Source organism: Triturus cristatus, chromosome 3_1 (genome assembly GCF_964204655.1).
Source record: "Triturus cristatus chromosome 3_1, aTriCri1.1, whole genome shotgun sequence".
Taxonomy (NCBI): domain Eukaryota; kingdom Metazoa; phylum Chordata; class Amphibia; order Caudata; family Salamandridae; genus Triturus; species Triturus cristatus.
Window position 1 is genome coordinate 26,095,525 of NC_140583.1, and position 16,793 is coordinate 26,112,317.

Consider the following 16,793-nt stretch of genomic DNA (forward strand, 5'->3'; position numbering starts at 1 on the left):
CCAGAGGGGATTGTCACTAGGAGGAAGTTCACACTGGCTGCAATTGCACGTGGAAAGCTCCCAGAGGGGATTGTCACTGGGAGGGAGTTCACACTAGCTGTTATTGCACGCAGGAAGCTACCAGGGGTGATTGTTACTAAGAGGAAGTTCACACTAGCTGTTATTGCACACAGGAAGCTCCCTGAGGGTATTGTCACTGAGAGGAAGTTCCCACTAGCTGTTATTGCACGCGGGAAGCTACCAGGGGGGATTGTCACTGGGAGGAAGTTCACACTAGCTGTTATTGCACGCAGGAAGCTCCCTGAGGGTATTGTCACTGAGAGGAAGTTCACACTAGCTGTTATTGCACGCGGGAAGCTACCAGGGGGGATTGTTACTGGGAGGAAATACACAATAGCTGTTATTGCACGCAGGAAGCTCCCAGAGGAGATTGTTACTGGGAAGAAGTTCACACTAGCTTTTTTTGCACACTGTAAGCTCCCAGAGGGGATTGTCACTGGGAGGAAGTTCACACTAGCTGTTATTGCACGCAGGAAGCTCCCAGAGGGGATTGTCACTGGGAGGAAGATCACACTAGCTGTTATTGCACGCGGGAAGCTCCCAGAAGGGATTGTTACTAAGAGGAAGTTCACACTTGTTATTGCACGCAGGAAGCTTCCAGAGGGGATTGTCACTGGGAGGAAGTTCCCACTAGCTGTAATTGCACGCAGGAAGCTCCCAGAGGACATTGTCACTGGGAGGAAGTTCACACTAGCTGTTATTGCACGCAGGAAGCTCCCAGAGGGGATTGTCACTGGGAGGAGGTTCACACTAGCTTTTATTGCACGCGGGAAGCTCCCAGAGGGGATTGTCACTGGGAGGAAGTTCACACTAGCTGTTATTGAACGCAGGAAGCTCCCAGAGGGGATTGTCACCGGGAGGAAGTTCACACTAGCTGTAATTGCACGCAGGAAGCTCCCAGAGGGGATTGTCACCGGGAGGAAGTTCACACTAGCTTTTATTGCACGCGGGAAGCTCCCAGAGGGGATTGTCACCGGGAGGAAGTTCACACTAGCTGTAATTCCACGCAGGAAGCTCCCTGAGGGGATTGTCACTGAGGAGGAAGTTCACACTTGTTATTGCACGCAGGAAGGTCCCAGAGGAGGTTGTCACTATAAGGAGGAAGTTCACACTAGCTGTAATTGCATTCAGGAAGCTCCCAGAGGGGATTGCCACTGGGAGGATGACCACACTAGCTGTTATTGCACGCAGGAAGCTCCCAGAAAGGATTGTTACTGAGAGGAAGTTCACACTTGTTATTGCACGCAGGAAGCTTCCAGAGGGGATTGTCACTGAGAGGAAGTTCCCACTAGCTGTTATTGCACGCAGGAAGCTCCCAGAGGGGATTGTCACCGGGAGGAAGTTCACACTAGCTGTAATTGCACGCAGGAAGCTCCCTGAGGGGATTGTCACTATGAGGAGGAAGTTCACACTTGTTATTGCACGCAGGAAGCTCCCAGAAGGGATTGTTACTGAGAGGAAGTTCACACTTGTTATTGCACGCAGGAAGCTTCCAGAGGGGATTGTCACTGGGAGGAAGTTCCCACTAGCTGTAATTGCACGCAGGAAGCTCCCAGAGGACATTGTCACTGGGAGGAAGTTCACACTAGCTGTAATTGCACGCAGGAAGCTCCCAGAAAGGATTGTTACTGAGAGGAAGTTCACACTTGTTATTGCACGCAGGAAGCTTCCAGAGGGGATTGTCACTGAGAGGAAGTTCCCACTAGCTGTTATTGCACGCAGGAAGCTCCCAGAGGGGATTGTCACCGGGAGGAAGTTCACACTAGCTGTAATTGCACGCAGGAAGCTCCCTGAGGGGATTGTCACTATGAGGAGGAAGTTCACACTTGTTATTGCACGCAGGAAGCTCCCAGAAGGGATTGTTACTGAGAGGAAGTTCACACTTGTTATTGCACGCAGGAAGCTTCCAGAGGGGATTGTCACTGGGAGGAAGTTCCCACTAGCTGTAATTGCACGCAGGAAGCTCCCAGAGGACATTGTCACTGGGAGGAAGTTCACACTAGCTGTTATTGCACGCAGGAAGCTCCCAGAGGGGGTTGTCACCGGGAGGAAGTTCACACTAGCTTTTATTGCACGCGGAAAGCTCCCAGAGGGGATTGTCACCGGGAGGAAGTTCACACTAGCTGTAATTGCACGCAGGAAGCTCCCTGAGGGGATTGTCACTGAGGAGGAAGTTCACACTTGTTATTGCACGCAGGAAGGTCCCAGAGGAGGTTGTCACTATAAGGAGGAAGTTCACACTAGCTGTAATTGCATTCAGGAAGCTCCCAGAGGGGATTGCCACTGGGAGGATGACCACACTAGCTGTTATTTCACGCAGGAAGCTCCCAGAAAGGATTGTTACTGAGAGGAAGTTCCCACTAGCTGTTATTGCACGCAGGAAGCTCCCAGAGGGGATTGTCACCGGGAGGAAGTTCACACTAGCTGTAATTGCACGCAGGAAGCTCCCTGAGGGGATTGTCACTATGAGGAGGAAGTTCACACTTGTTATTGTACGCAGGAAGCTCCCAGAAGGGATTGTTACTGAGAGGAAGTTCACACTTGTTATTGCACGCAGGAAGCTTCCAGAGGGGATTGTCACTGGGAGGAAGTTCCCACTAGCTGTAATTGCACGCAGGAAGCTCCCAGAGGACATTGTCACTGGGAGGAAGTTCACACTAGCTGTTATTGCACGCAGGAAGCTCCCAGAGGGGATTGTCACCGGGAGGAAGTTCACACTAGCTTTTATTGCACGCGGGAAGCTCCCAGAGGGGATTGTCACTGGGAGGAAGTTCACACTAGCTGTTATTGAACGCAGGAAGCTCCCAGAGGGGATTGTCACCGGGAGGAAGTTCACACTAGCTGTAATTGCACGCAGGAAGCTCCCTGAGGAGGTTGTCACTATGAGGAGGAAGTTCACACTAGCTGTAGTTGCACGCAGGAAGCTCCCAGAGGGGATTGTCACCGGGAGGAAGTTCACCCTAGCTTTTATTGCACGCGGGAAGCTCCCAGAGGGGATTGTCACCGGGAGGAAGTTCACACTAGCTGTAATTGCACGCAGGAAGCTCCCTGCGGGGATTGTCACTGAGGAGGAAGTTCACACTTGTTATTGCACGCAGGAAGGTCCCAGAGGAGGTTGTCACTATAAGGAGGAAGTTCACACTAGCTGTAATTGCATTCAGGAAGCTCCCAGAGGGGATTGCCACTGGGAGGATGACCACACTAGCTGTTATTGCACGCGGGAAGCTCCCAGAAAGGATTGTTACTGAGAGGAAGTTCACACTTGTTATTGCACGCAGGAAGCTTCCAGAGGGGATTGTCACTGAGAGGAAGTTCCCACTAGCTGTTATTGCACGCAGGAAGCTCCCAGAGGTGTATGTCACCGGGAGGAAGTTCACACTAGCTGTAATTGCACGCAGGAAGCTCCCTGAGGGGATTGTCACTATGAGGAGGAAGTTCACACTTGTTATTGCACGCAGGAAGCTCCCAGAGGAGGTTGTCACTATGAGGAGGAAGTTCACACTAGCTGTAATTGCACGCAGGAAGCTTCCAGAGGGGATTGTCACTGGGAGGAAGTTCCCACTAGCTGTTATTACACACAGGAAGCTCCCAGAGGGGATTGTCACCGGGAGGAAGTTCCCACTAGCTGTTATTGCATTCAGGAAGCTCCCAGAGGGGATTGTTACTGAGAGGAAGTTCACACTAGCTGTTATTGCATTCAGGAAGCTCCCAGAGGGGATTGTCACTGAGAGGAAGTTCACACTAGCTGGTATTGCATTCAGGAAGCTCCCAGAGGGGATTGTCACTGAGAGGAAGTTCACACTAGCTGTTATTGCATTCAGGAAGCTCCCAGAGGGGATTGTCACTGAGAGGAAGTTCACACTAGCTGTTATTGCATTCAGGAAGCTCCCAGAGGGGATTGTCACTGGGAGGAAGTTCACACTAGCTTTTATTGCACGCGGGAAGCTCCCAGAGGGGATTGTCACCGGGAGGAAGTTCACACTAGCTGTAATTGCACGCAGGAAGCTCCCTGAGGGGATTGTCACTCTGAGGAGGAAGTTCACACTTGTTGCACGCAGGAAGCTCCCAGAGGAGGTTGTCACTATAAGGAGGAAGTTCACACTAGGTGTAATTGCACGCAGGAAGCTTCCAGAGGGGATTGTCACTGGGAGGAAGTTCACACTAGCTGTTATTGCACGCAGGAAGCTCCCAGAGGGGATTGTCACCGGGAGGAAGTTCACACTAGCTGTAATTGCACGCAGGAAGCTCCCTGAGGGGATTGTCACTATGAGGAGGAAGTTCACACTTGTTATTGCATGCAGGAAGCTCCCAGAGGAGGTTGTCACTATGAGGAGGAAGTTCACACTAGCTGTTATTGCACGCAGGAAGATCCCAGAGGGGGTTGTCACCGGGAGGAAGTTCACACTAGCTTTTATTGCACGCGGGAAGCTCCCAGAGGGGATTGTCACCAGGAGGAAGTTCACACTAGCTGTAATTGCACGCAGGAAACTCCCAGAGGAGATTGTCACTGGGAGGATGATCACACTAGCTGTTATTGCATTCAGGAAGCTTCCAGAGGGGATTGTCACTGGGAGGAAGTTCACACTAGCTGTTATTGCACGCGGGAAGCTTCCAGAGGGGATTGTCACTGAGAGGAAGTTCACACTAGCTGTTATTGCACGCGGGAAGCTCCCAGAGGGGATTGTTACTGAGAGGAAGTTCACACTTGTTATTGCATTCAGGAAGCTTCAAGAGGGGATTGTCACTGGGAGGAAGTTCACACTAGCTGTTATTGCATTCAGGAAGCTCCCAGAGGGGATTGTCACTGAGAGGAAGTTCACACTAGCTGTTATTGCATTCAGGAAGCTCCCAGAGGGGATTGTCACTGGGAGGAAGTTCACACTAGCTGTAATTGCACGCGGGAAGTTCCCAGAGGGGATTGTCACTGAGAGGAAGTTCACACTAGCTGTTATTGCATTCAGGAAGCTCCCAGAGGGGATTGTCACTGAGAGGAAGTTCACACTAGCTGTTATTGCACGGGGGAAGCTCCCAGAAGGGATTGTTACTGAGAGGAAGTTCACACTTGTTATTGCACGCAGGAAGCTCCCTGAGGGGATTGTCACTGGGAGGAAGTTCACACTAGCTGTTATTGCATTCAGGAAGCTCCCAGAGGGGATTGTCACTGAGAGGAAGTTCACACTAGCTGTTATTGTATTCAGGAAGCTCCCAGAGGGGATTGTCACTGAGAGGAAGTTCACACTAGCTGTTATTGCACGGGGGAAGCTCCCAGAGGGGATTGTCACTGGGAGGAAGTTCACACTAGCTATAATTGCACGCGGGAAGCTCCCAGAGGGGATTGTCACTGAGAGGAAGTTCACACTAGCTGTTATTGCATTCAGGAAGCTCCCAGAGGGGATTGTCACTGAGAGGAAGTTCACACTAGCTGTTATTGCACGGGGGAAGCTCCCAGAGGGGATTGTCACTGGGAGGAAGTTCACACTAGCTGTAATTGCACGCGGGAAGCTCCCAGAGGGGATTGTCACTGAGAGGAAGTTCACACTAGCTGTTATTGCATTCAGGAAGCTCCCAGAGGGGATTGTCACTGAGAGGAAGTTCACACTAGCTGTTATTGCACGGGGGAAGCTCCCAGAAGGGATTGTTACTGAGAGGAAGTTCACACTAGCTGTTATTGCACGGGGGAAGCTCCCAGAAGGGATTGTTACTGAGAGGAAGTTCACACTTGTTATTGCACGCAGGAAGCTCCCTGAGGGGATTGTCACTGGGAGGAAGTTCACACTAGCTGTTATTGCATTCAGGAAGCATCCAGTAAATTTGAGAGGAAAGGTCCCATTGGGATCTGATACGAAGAACAATAATTTCTTGATTTCTGCTTGCAGGAAAATCCCAGCGTTGATTGTTACTGGGACCAAAGTCGCTCTGGGTATTATTAGAAAGTTGAAACTGGTAATTATTACGTGAAGGATGTTTTTTACTATGAAAAAGCTCACATCGTGGGAGTTGTTTGGAGAAAGCTCACAGTGGGTATTTTCAGGAGGAAGCTCCCATTGTGGGAGCTCTTGGACGAGAACTCACACTGTTCATTGTTGTTAGTAGGATGCTCAAACTGGTAATTATTACTGAAAGAAGCTTTTATACTGAGAAGAAACTCAGGAGGTTGTTTTTTTTTTTTAGATGAAATCTCACAAGGGATGTTACTGCTCGGAGAAAGTTGCACTCTGGATTGTTATTTAGGGAAGTTTGCATGTGCGTTGTTACTGAGAGGAAGCTCGGGCACATGCTTGCTCCTGGGAGGAAGCCCCAGCGGAGCTTGGTTTTGAGAGGTAGCTCACACCTGGGAAAAGCTCACCTGGGGGTGCTGTTGCTGGAACAAATCTCACAACGGGTGTTGCTGGGAGGAAGCCTACACTTGGGTTATTAGAGGAAGAGCTTGGGGAGTGTGTTACTCAGGTGAAGTGCTTGTTATAGCTTACGGGTACCTCTGGCAGAATCATGATAAGCATTTCTCTTATGCCTCCAGGTCCAAATGCCATCTCGGTAAGCCTGTCGCCAATGGGTCGGTACGTGATGGTTGGCCTCGCCTCACGCCGGATCCTGCTCCATCCATCAACAGAGCATACTGTGGCGCAAGTGTTCCGGCTGCAGCAGCCTCATGGTGGGGAGACGTCAATGAGGGTGAGTCCGTGGGGCTCCTCACACTGGAAGAATGCCTGTCATGGATGAGGGGGGTGAAGGGTGTGTTCATCTGTCACTGAGAGAATTCACTCCTAACCCATTCAAAATCTGAATGCAGACTCTTGCGAGAAACCTATTCTTACGTCCTTGTGCTGACATACACAGCCCTGTGATACCTATAGAGGTTCCTTGTACTGGCATCCATAGCCTTTTGTAGAAGTCGTGATCTGTAGAGATGATACACACAGGTCTGTGCAATAGCAGTCACCTGCAGAGCTGTCTCCAGTTGGCTTACATAGCTCTGCAGGATCGAACACCTCTGTAGCTGCCTTCAGCTGGCACGTATAGCCCCTTCAGAAGCTTACAAGTGTCGAGATGTCATGAGTTATAATGCACCGACTTGTACAGGATCAGCCATCTGTGGGTGTACCTTGAGTTGGCATATATAGCCCCTTCAGAAGCATACAAGTGTCGAGATGTGAGTTATAATACACCGATCTGTACAGGATCAGCCACCTGTGGGTGTACCTTGAGCTGGCATATATAGCCCCTTCAGAAGCATACAAGTGTCGAGATGTCATGAGTTATAATGCACCGACTTGTACAGGATCAGCCATCTGTGGGTGTACCTTGAGTTGGCATATATAGCCCCTTCAGAAGCATACAAGTGTTGAAAAGTGAGTTATAATACACCGATCTGTACTGGATCAGCCACCTGTGGGTGTAGCTTGAGCTGGCATATATAGCCCCTTCAGAAGCATACAAGTGTCGAGATGCGAGTTATAATACACCGATCTGTACAGGATCAGCCACCTGTGGGTGTACCTTGAGCTGGCATATATAGCCCCTTCAGAAGCATACAAGTGTCGAGATGTCATGAGTTATAATGCACCGACTTGTACAGGATCAGCCATCTGTGGGTGTACCTTGAGTTGGCATATATAGCCCCTTCAGAAGCATACAAGTGTCGAGATGTGAGTTATAATACACCGATCTGTACAGGATCAGACACCTGCGGGTGTACCTTGAGCTGGCATATATAGCCCCTTCAGAAGCAGACAAGTGTCGAGATGTGAGTTATAATACACCGATCTGTACTGGATCAGCCACCTGTGGGTGTACCTTCAGCTGGCATGTATAGCCCCTTCAGAAGCAGACACGTGTCAAAATGTCATGAGTTATAATGCACCGACTCGTACAGGATCAGCCACCTGTGGGTGTACCTTGAACTGGCATATATAGCCCCTTCAGAAGCAGACAAGTGTCGAGATGTGAGTTATAATACACCGATCTGTACAGGATCAGCCACCTGTGGGTGTACCTTGAACTGGCATATATAGCCCCTTCAGAAGCAGACAAGTGTCGAGATGTGAGTTATAATACACCGATCTGTACTGGATCAGCCACCTGTGGGTGTAGCTTGAGCTGGTATATATAGCCCCTTCAGAAATAGACATGTGTCGAAATGTCATGAGTTATAATACACCAATCTGTACTGGATCAGCCATCTGTGGCTGTACCTTGAGCTGGCATATATAGCCCCTTCAGAAGCAGACAAGTGTCGAGATGTGAGTTATAATACACCGATCTGTACAGGATCAGCCACCTGTGGGTGTAGCTTGAGTTGGCATATATAGTCCCTTCAGAAGCATACAAGTGTCAAGATGTTCAGTTATAATACACCGATCTGTACAGGATCAGACACCTGCGGGTGTACCTTGAGCAGGCATATATAGCCCCTTTAGAAGCATACAAGTGTCGATGTTAAGTTATAATGCACCGACCTGTACTGGATCAGCCACCTGTGGGTGTACCTTGAGCTGGCATATATAGCCCCTTCAGAAACAGGCATGTGTCGATGTTGAGTTATAATGCACCGACCTGTACTGGATCAGCCACCTGTGGGTGTACCTTGAGCTGGCATATATAGCCCCTTCAGAAGCAGGCACGTGTCGATGTTGAGTTATAATGCACCGACTCGTACAGGATCAGCCACCTGTGGGTGTACCTTGAGCTGGCATATATAGGGTTCTACTGGATCCTGCTCCTGTGGAGCTGCCTTGCGTGATCACACACACGCATGACGAGACCTGTGCATTATCAGACACTTAGGGAGCTGCTTTAACATGGCACACTTAGTACAGTATTATTCAAGTGTAGGGCTGCATTTAGTAGACATACACATAGGTCCTAATAGTAGCTATGATGTGTAAAGCTGCTCCGATCCGGCACTCACAGGCCTCTGCTCTCGTGCTAGGGTTGAAGTCCCACTGATACTGCCACAGTATATTTAGTGCAGTCCTTCAGACGTCTGAGTAGTACATCAAAGTTTATAGCTCATTCAGCTCACTGTGATATGTTGAGATGACAGCTATGAATTTAAAATAAAATGGCTGCATGTTCTGCTATTGTGGGGGTGGGGGGATAGAAAACTGCCAATGGTCTCTCTGAGCCTCAGTGACCTGCCTTTAGAAGCCTGCGCGCCTCATTGCAGAGAACATTTTGTTGCTCTGTGGTGCAAAGATCTCTTATGATCTTCTATCTAGCAAGGCTCAGCGAATGTGTAACCCACCCAGAGGATGCTTTTTTGCGGCGGGCCCATCTCTTCAGTGGCTCAGATGAAGAGCCTCAGCTGGGCGGGTTTGCGCCTTCCTTCGTGCAGTGGCCTGTCTGCCTTTTGTAGGTGGCAGGGCAGGTCAGAACTCACCAAATGCCACAGTTTACATCTTTTCCTGAATTATTGTATGAGAGGCAAGATGTAGAAACAATTCTGGTAAGCGGATGATAAACCAATATACTGAGTGTACTGATAGCCAAAGATAAACCCCGAGTAACCAAGAAGTGTTTAGAATAGATCAGGTGTATCATTTACTCCCGTCGGCCAGTGGCAGGTCACTTGCATAAATGTTCGCCAGATATCGTATATGGACCTAGTTGACAGAAATAAAACGTATACGTTCAAGTTGCAATACTGATGGAAAATCTGTAGAATCTAGCCATGTATATGAAAGTCCAGGAATATAATGCTTCTCATTGGCCAGTGGTAGACTAGAGGCCCCAGTTATAGAAGAGGTACATTTGAGTTCACTTGTCCAGTGAGGGCCAAATGTATACTTGAGAGCTGGCGATCATTGACAGAGCAGAATGTACAGCCTTTATAAATTAGTTTTAAATCAGGAGTCATTGCATTTGTTGTGATTTCATTGCATGTAAAATTTATAATTCTGTGCTGGTGGCCTGCAACAAAGCGCGGTGTGCTACCTTCACAACAGAGGCTTTACATTCAAACCCATTACATCGCTTTCTTTACATCGCACTTAAGATTTATAATTCAACTCTGGTTGCCCTTGATAGATCAGATTTAAACTTGTTAGCTGGCAAGCAGTGCGGCCAGCTCTTGAACGTAGCGCTCATGAGGCTGTGATGGACCGAGGTGCAGTAGTTTTACTTTGGTAAACTTCGCTCTGCCTTGAAGACGCTAAAAGCACTCGTTCCAGGTGCACGATCAGAGCAGTAGCATGTCCAAGGAGTGGACCAAAGTTCTCAGGAGTCATTGGTGTTGAAGTTGGAATATGAAAGTGCACGCAGAATACTGCAGACCAGTGACAGATGATGGGGCAGAGGTCTTCGAGCAGCTGCTGCCGGCGTAGCTCTATGATTAGAAGAAACTGAAGGATCTAGCTAAGAAGATAGTGTAGAAGGCTTGGTGTTGGCTACATTGAACAGTTTTATTCATAAATCTACAATTAACTGACCAGTCATGGGAGCAGACCCTTTTCTGCTTTTTATGGAACTCTCAAACCTTTGACTTCGTTAATAGGGCCGGCCTTTGGAGCACTTGACAGCAAAGCCAGTTGCACGAAGGCTGCTTCCGTTTGGCTCCAATTAGAATCTGTAAATATAGTAAGATCTGACTGAGGAAGGAGGGTGAAATTACTTTCACCCGCCGGTTCAATGGAGTGTGCTAGGAATGTGCTATTGCGCTGTCCACAGGTAACCTCTATACTTAGGATTAGAATTGAAAATTCTAACCTTCAAGTTGGGGTCCAGTTTCAATGTAGGTTACTACAGTGTAGGAAACTGAACTCTTTTGACATGGTTACCCCCACTTTTTGCCTGGTATCTGGTGCAACTTTGAATGAAAGTGTTCTGGATTTCTGCTAACCAGGTACCTAGTACCAGTGTTCGTTGCCTAAACTGTACGACTGTGCTACAGTTTGCACCCCTTCAGGAGCCTTGCAAGTCCCTAGTAAGTAGTAGCCATATTACCTATGGCTTTGGAACGGAAGAGAGCCTCTAAGGGCTGCACCACAAATTGTGTCAGCCTAAGGGAGCCCTCGCAAAGCTCATGCAAACTACCATTGCAGCCTGTGTGTCTAGGTGCAGAAAAAACCAACAAGTCAACTTGGCACATACCTCGGTGTGTCATGCAAGCAAAAAGCTGCATGTGGTATAAGAAAGTCACCCCTACGGCAAGCCTTACAGCTAGGGTGCACTATGCCCATGTGTGTGCATATATTTTCCTGAGTGGATGTGTCCCCGTGATATCTAAGTTCACCCTAATATATTACAAGTGCACAGAGAAGCTATGACAAGCATATGGACTCAACACTTGTGATTACGTATTTTTACATAACGGAAGGTGCACTCAGAGTTAAGTCCCAATTAGTACATATATTCAAAACAATTTTTTCTTTCTTTATTTAAGAACCAGCAAACAGCCAACGCGTTTCGTTCCCTTTAACACAGGAACTTCTTCAGGGCGTATTACTTACTAGATGGATATAAACCATTCCATATGATTTTAACTGAGGCAAACTATTCACATTTCAGTTTGGCGTATGGAATATTTAGATTTGCGTCTTCAAATTCGACACCAAACAAAAAATCGGAGGTTTCCAAAAAGCACGGCACAGACAAGCCTAAGAAGCCGTCGGCCCCGAAAACGTCGGCGCAGACCGAACAACCAGTGTCGCAAGAACTTTTTACACCGGATCCTTTGCAAAAGACACTTACCAAGGATCCAAAAACTGGACATTTGGCACTGTCTTCTAAAAAGAAACATTTGGACAAACCAGCTCCACCTCCACCTCCAAAGAGGAAGGACTGTGCTACCTCCCCTTTCAGAGTGCCTTCCCCACCTCCTCCACCTCCTCCACCCTCTCCACCCCTGCCTCATCGCTCTCCGACCCCGTCTCCAGACCATGATGATCAGGGGGACCCATACTACGACCCAGCAGATGTGCCACAAGACCCCACCCCTACAGGATCCCCAGACCCCTGGGATGATTATAATAATCCAGACATTCCAGATGTCCCACAAGATGACCTCTATCCATCCAGGCCATCTCCACCAGAAGACTCACTAGGTTTGCATCACCTACTTCAGAGGGCGGCACATTATCAAGGGGTAGAGCTGCACACTGACCCAGTAGAGGAAGATTTCCTCCTAGACACCTTTGATACTGCGCATAGGTCTACTGCTATACTACCTATGCTCAAAGGGGTAATAAAACATGCACCAGAGGTTTTTAAAGACCCAGTCAGGGCTAGGGTCCTAAACCCACGCATAGAAAAAAAGTATAAAGCTGCCCCCACAGATCCTGCCTACATCAAAGGGCCAGCGCCACTGGATTCCCTAGTGGTATCCACCGCAAGAAAGAGATCAAATTCCCAGGCGTCAGGCGAAGCACCACCACCTGACAAAGAATCATAGCTCCTGGACGCGTCAGGAAAACGCACTGCGTCACAGGCAGCTAATATATGGCGTATCGCCAACACTCAAGCGCTATTGGCCAGATACGACAGAGCGCATCATGATGAACTAGAAACCATCATGCACCATCTCCCAGAAAAATATAAAAATTGGGCCAATGAATTAATCCAAGAGGGTAAGACCATAACTAATACCTCTATACACTGTGCCTTAGACGCAGCAAACACAGCCTCCAGGGCCATTAACACCAGTGTCCTACTCCGTCGACACGCTTGGCTGAGAGTTTCAGGCTTTAAACCCGAGGTACAAGCCTCCATATTAAACCATCCGTTCGATCAGGAACATCTATTCGGTCCAAAGATAGATGAGGCCCTCGAGAAGATGAAAAAAGACACAGATACGGCGAAATCTATGGGAGCCCTACAGTCACACCCTCCTAGACGCTCCTTTCGCCGCTCTTCCTTTCGGGGCACAGGCAGAGGCTACTCCTCAGACAGCGCGTCCACGTCCTACAAATCCCCTCCTCAGTCCACCTTCACAAAAGGTTATCAAAGAGGCGGCTATAGAGGAAATAACAATAAAGGCAGAGGCAAAACAAATACCGCCCGCTCTGCCACACCGCCTACCCAATGACTTTCCCCTGCTCCCCACAGACCAATCAATCAATCAATCAATCAATCAATCAAGAAATTTGTATAGCGCACTACTCACCCGGAAGGGTCTCAAGGAGCTTGGGGGAGGGGGGCTGCTACTGCTCGAACAGCCAGGTCTTGAGCTGCCTCCTGAAGGCGAGGTGGTCCCGGGTCGGTCGCAGGTGCACGGGCAGGGAGTTCCATGTCTTAGCCGCCAGGTAGGAGAAGGATCTTCCTCCGGCGGTGGTTCTCTGGATGCGAGGGACGACGGCGAGGTTCGCGGATCGTAGCTGGCGGGTGGGCGTGTAGAAGGTCAGTCGGTCGTTGAGGTATCTTGGGCCCAGGTCGTGGAGGGATTTGTGTGCGTGGGTGAGGAGTCTGAACGTGATCCTCTTGTTGACAGGGAGCCAGTGCAGGTCTCTTAGGTGGCTCGAGATGTGGCAGCGTCGGGGGACGTCCAGAATGAGTCCGGCAGAGGCGTTCTGGATACGTTGAAGTCGTTTCTGAAGCTTGGCTGTTGTACCGGCGTAGAGGGTGTTTCCGTAGTCTAGTCTGCTGGTGACGAGGGCCTGGGTGACCGTCTTCCTGGTCTCGATCGGGATCCATCGGAAGATCTTGCGGAGCATGCGAAGGTTGTGGCAGCAAGCTGAGGAGACGGCGTTGACTTGTCTGGTCATCGATAGGGAGGAGTCCAGGATGACGCCCAAGTTGCGTGCGTGGTCCGTTGGTTTGGGTGCGGTGCCTAGTGCCGGGGGCCACCAGGAGTCGTCCCATGCGGAGGGCGATGGTGCCAGGATGAGGACTTCTGTCTTGTCCGTGTTCAGCTTCAGGCGGCTGATGTTCATCCAATCGGCGACGTCTTTCATTCCTTCGTGTAGGCTGGCTCTGGCGGTGTCGGGGTCTCTGGTGAGGGAGAGAATCAGTTGGGTGTCGTCGGCGTAGGAAATGATGTTGAGGTTGTGTTGGCGTGCGATGGCAGCGAGGGGTTTCATGTAGACGTTGAAGAGGGTGGGGCTGAGCGATGATCCTTGCGGGACGCCGCAGATGACTTCGGTGGCTTCAGAGCGGAACGGAGGGAGGCGTACTCTCTGTGTTCTGCCGGAGAGGTAGGAGATGATCCATTCCAGGGCATTTCCTTGGATGCCAGTGTCGTTAAGGCGTTGGACTAGGGTGCGGTGGCAGACGGTGTCAAATGCTGCGGAGAGGTCTAGGAGGATGAGTGCCGCTGTTTCGCCGTTGTCGAGCAGGGCTCGGATGTCGTCGGTGGCTGCGATGAGGGCGGTCTCGGTGCTGTGGTTCGCTCTGAATCCGGACTGCGATGGGTCGAGGGATCCGTTCGTCTCGAGGAAGGCGGCTAGTTGCTTGTTGACGATCTTCTCGATGACCTTGGCGGGGAAGGGAAGGAGCGAGATGGGGCGGAAGTTCTTGAGGTCGGTCGGGTCCGCTGTTGGTTTCTTCAGCAGTGCGCTGAGCTCGGCGTGCTTCCAGCTCTCCGGGAAGGTGGCTGTGTCGAAGGAGGTGTTGATGATGTTTCGGAGGTAGGGTGCGATGGTAGCGGCGGCCTTGTTGAAGACATGGTGGGGGCACGGGTCGGTCGGCGATCCGGAGTGGATGGTGTTAATCATGCGTGCCGTGTCTTCGGGGGTCACCTTGGTCCATGTCTGGAGGGTGGCGGCAAGGTGTGTTGGTTCGACCGATGGGTGCGGGGGTGGAGCGCCGAAGCTGATGTGGATGTCGGCGATCTTGCGGTGGAAGTACGAGGCGAGGGAGTCGCAGAGGTGAGGCGAGGGAGTGATGTCGTTGTTGCCGGTGCTGGGGTTGGAGAACTCTTTGACGATGTTGAAGAGCTCCTTGCTGTCATGGGCGTTCTTGTCCAGTCGCTCCTTCAGGGATGTCTTCTTGGTGGTGCGGATGAGCTGGTGGTGTCTCCGGGTGGCGAGTTTGAGGGCGGTCATGTTGTCGGCTGTTTTGTCGAGGAGCCAGGCCTTCTCGAGGGTGCGGCAGGTCTTCTTAGAGTCCTTGAGTTCGTCGGTGAACCAGGGAGCCTTCTTGCTTCTGGGTCTGGTGGGTGGGTTCTTCATCGGGGCGAGGTCATCGGCACAGGAGGTCAGCCACGTTTTAGGCCTTCATGGAAGGCCTAAAACGAATAATTCCCCCCAGAGTGCCACCCTCACCTGTGTGGAACTTAAATATCGTGCTCACAAGGCTAATGGGTCCGCCTTTTGAACCCTTGCATAAATGCGAACTGCAATTCCTCACATGGAAAACAGCTTTCCTTGTAGCTATCACCTCCCTTAGAAGGGTCAGTGAAATGCAAGCACTTACTATACAAGAACCTTTTCTCCAACCCGAACAAGGTTGTCCTGCGTACCAACCCAAAATTCCTACCCAAAGTCATCTCACCCTTTCATCTAAACCAATCGGTAGAATAAACGGTCTTTTTCTCGCAACCTCAAGCGGTTGCAGAAAGGGCTCTACACATACTGGATGTTAAAAGGGCCTTGCTTTACTATATCCAGAGAACACAACCTTTCAGGAAGACAAAGCAACTGTTTGTCTCTTTCTCTCCACCTCATAAAGGCAACCCCATCTCTAAATCAGGGATAGCTAGGTGGATTGTAAAATGCATACAGATTTGCTACCACAAAGCAAAACGCACGCTATCTGTTCCCCCTAAAGCCCACTCTACAAGAAAGATAAGGGCTTCTATGGCTTTTCTAGGGAACATCCCATTAGATGATATCTGCAAGGCAGCTACATGGTCAACACCGCACACTTTCACTAAACATTACTGTGTAGATGTGCAAACCAAGCAACAAGCTAGTGTGGGCCAGGCTGTACTAAAAACACTATTTCAAACCACTGCAACAGATACCGGTGGTCGCCGCTAAGGTTGGGAACTGCTATATAGTCTATGCAAAAGTGTGTAATCTGCAGCTTATATGCCTCGAACGGAATATGCTACTTACCAGTATGCATCTGTTCTTGGCATGTAGAGTTGCAGATCTACACACGCCCACCCGCCTTCCCGGCTACCTGTATCTGTTCCAGTCTATCTTATTTAGATATAACACACATGGGTTTCTTCACTGTTATTACTACGCTCCATATTTCCCTGTTGGCGAAAAACAATCTGAGGATGGAGCCGAAGCCCATGCGCAATACGAACCAAGGGAGGAGTCACCGACCTCGTGACTTCCAAAGACTTTCCAAGAGGAAAAACAAACTGCAAACATCCGGGCCCAACACCAGATGGCGATCTATGCAAAAGTGTGTAGATCTGCAGCTCTACATGCCAAGAACAGATGCATACTGGTAAGTAGCATATTTCTTGTATACCTGGGTTTTCTAATTAGGCTCGCCAGCACCCTCCCAGGTCTCTCTCCCTCCTAGTAACTTCGGGCTTTCCAGTATTTCCCCCGGAAGTGCGTTTCCCTTTCCGCTGTGGCTATGTATTCCGTAAGCGTGTCTCGAAATCTCACCTGCGCCTCAGCGGACGCAGTTAGTGCCAATTCCGCTTCCATCAATTTCAGGTCCCCTTCCAGTTTTTGTAGTGACCTAATTATGTCTCTAAGCACCCCAAACCCCTTGGATAAGCAAAATCCATGAATTGTGACTTTAAAGGCCTCCCATATGGTTTCCACACTGTCTACTGAGCCTTTGTTGCGGATGAAGAAGTCTCGCACCTCCTCCCTCAATTCCTCTTGGAACAA

At 49.8% G+C, this 16,793-nt stretch overlaps 1 protein-coding gene across 2 annotated transcripts in view; it reads left to right on the forward strand.

Moving 5' to 3' along the window:
* AMBRA1 (autophagy and beclin 1 regulator 1) overlaps positions 1-16,793 on the forward strand; it is a 764,496-nt gene that overhangs the window by 515,947 nt on the left and 231,756 nt on the right. For both annotated transcript variants that reach the window (XM_085646678.1, XM_085646680.1), the window contains one exon: positions 6,578-6,732. In XM_085646678.1, the coding sequence (XP_085502804.1) occupies positions 6,578-6,732 (155 nt within the window). The remainder of the gene's footprint in view (positions 1-6,577; positions 6,733-16,793) is intronic.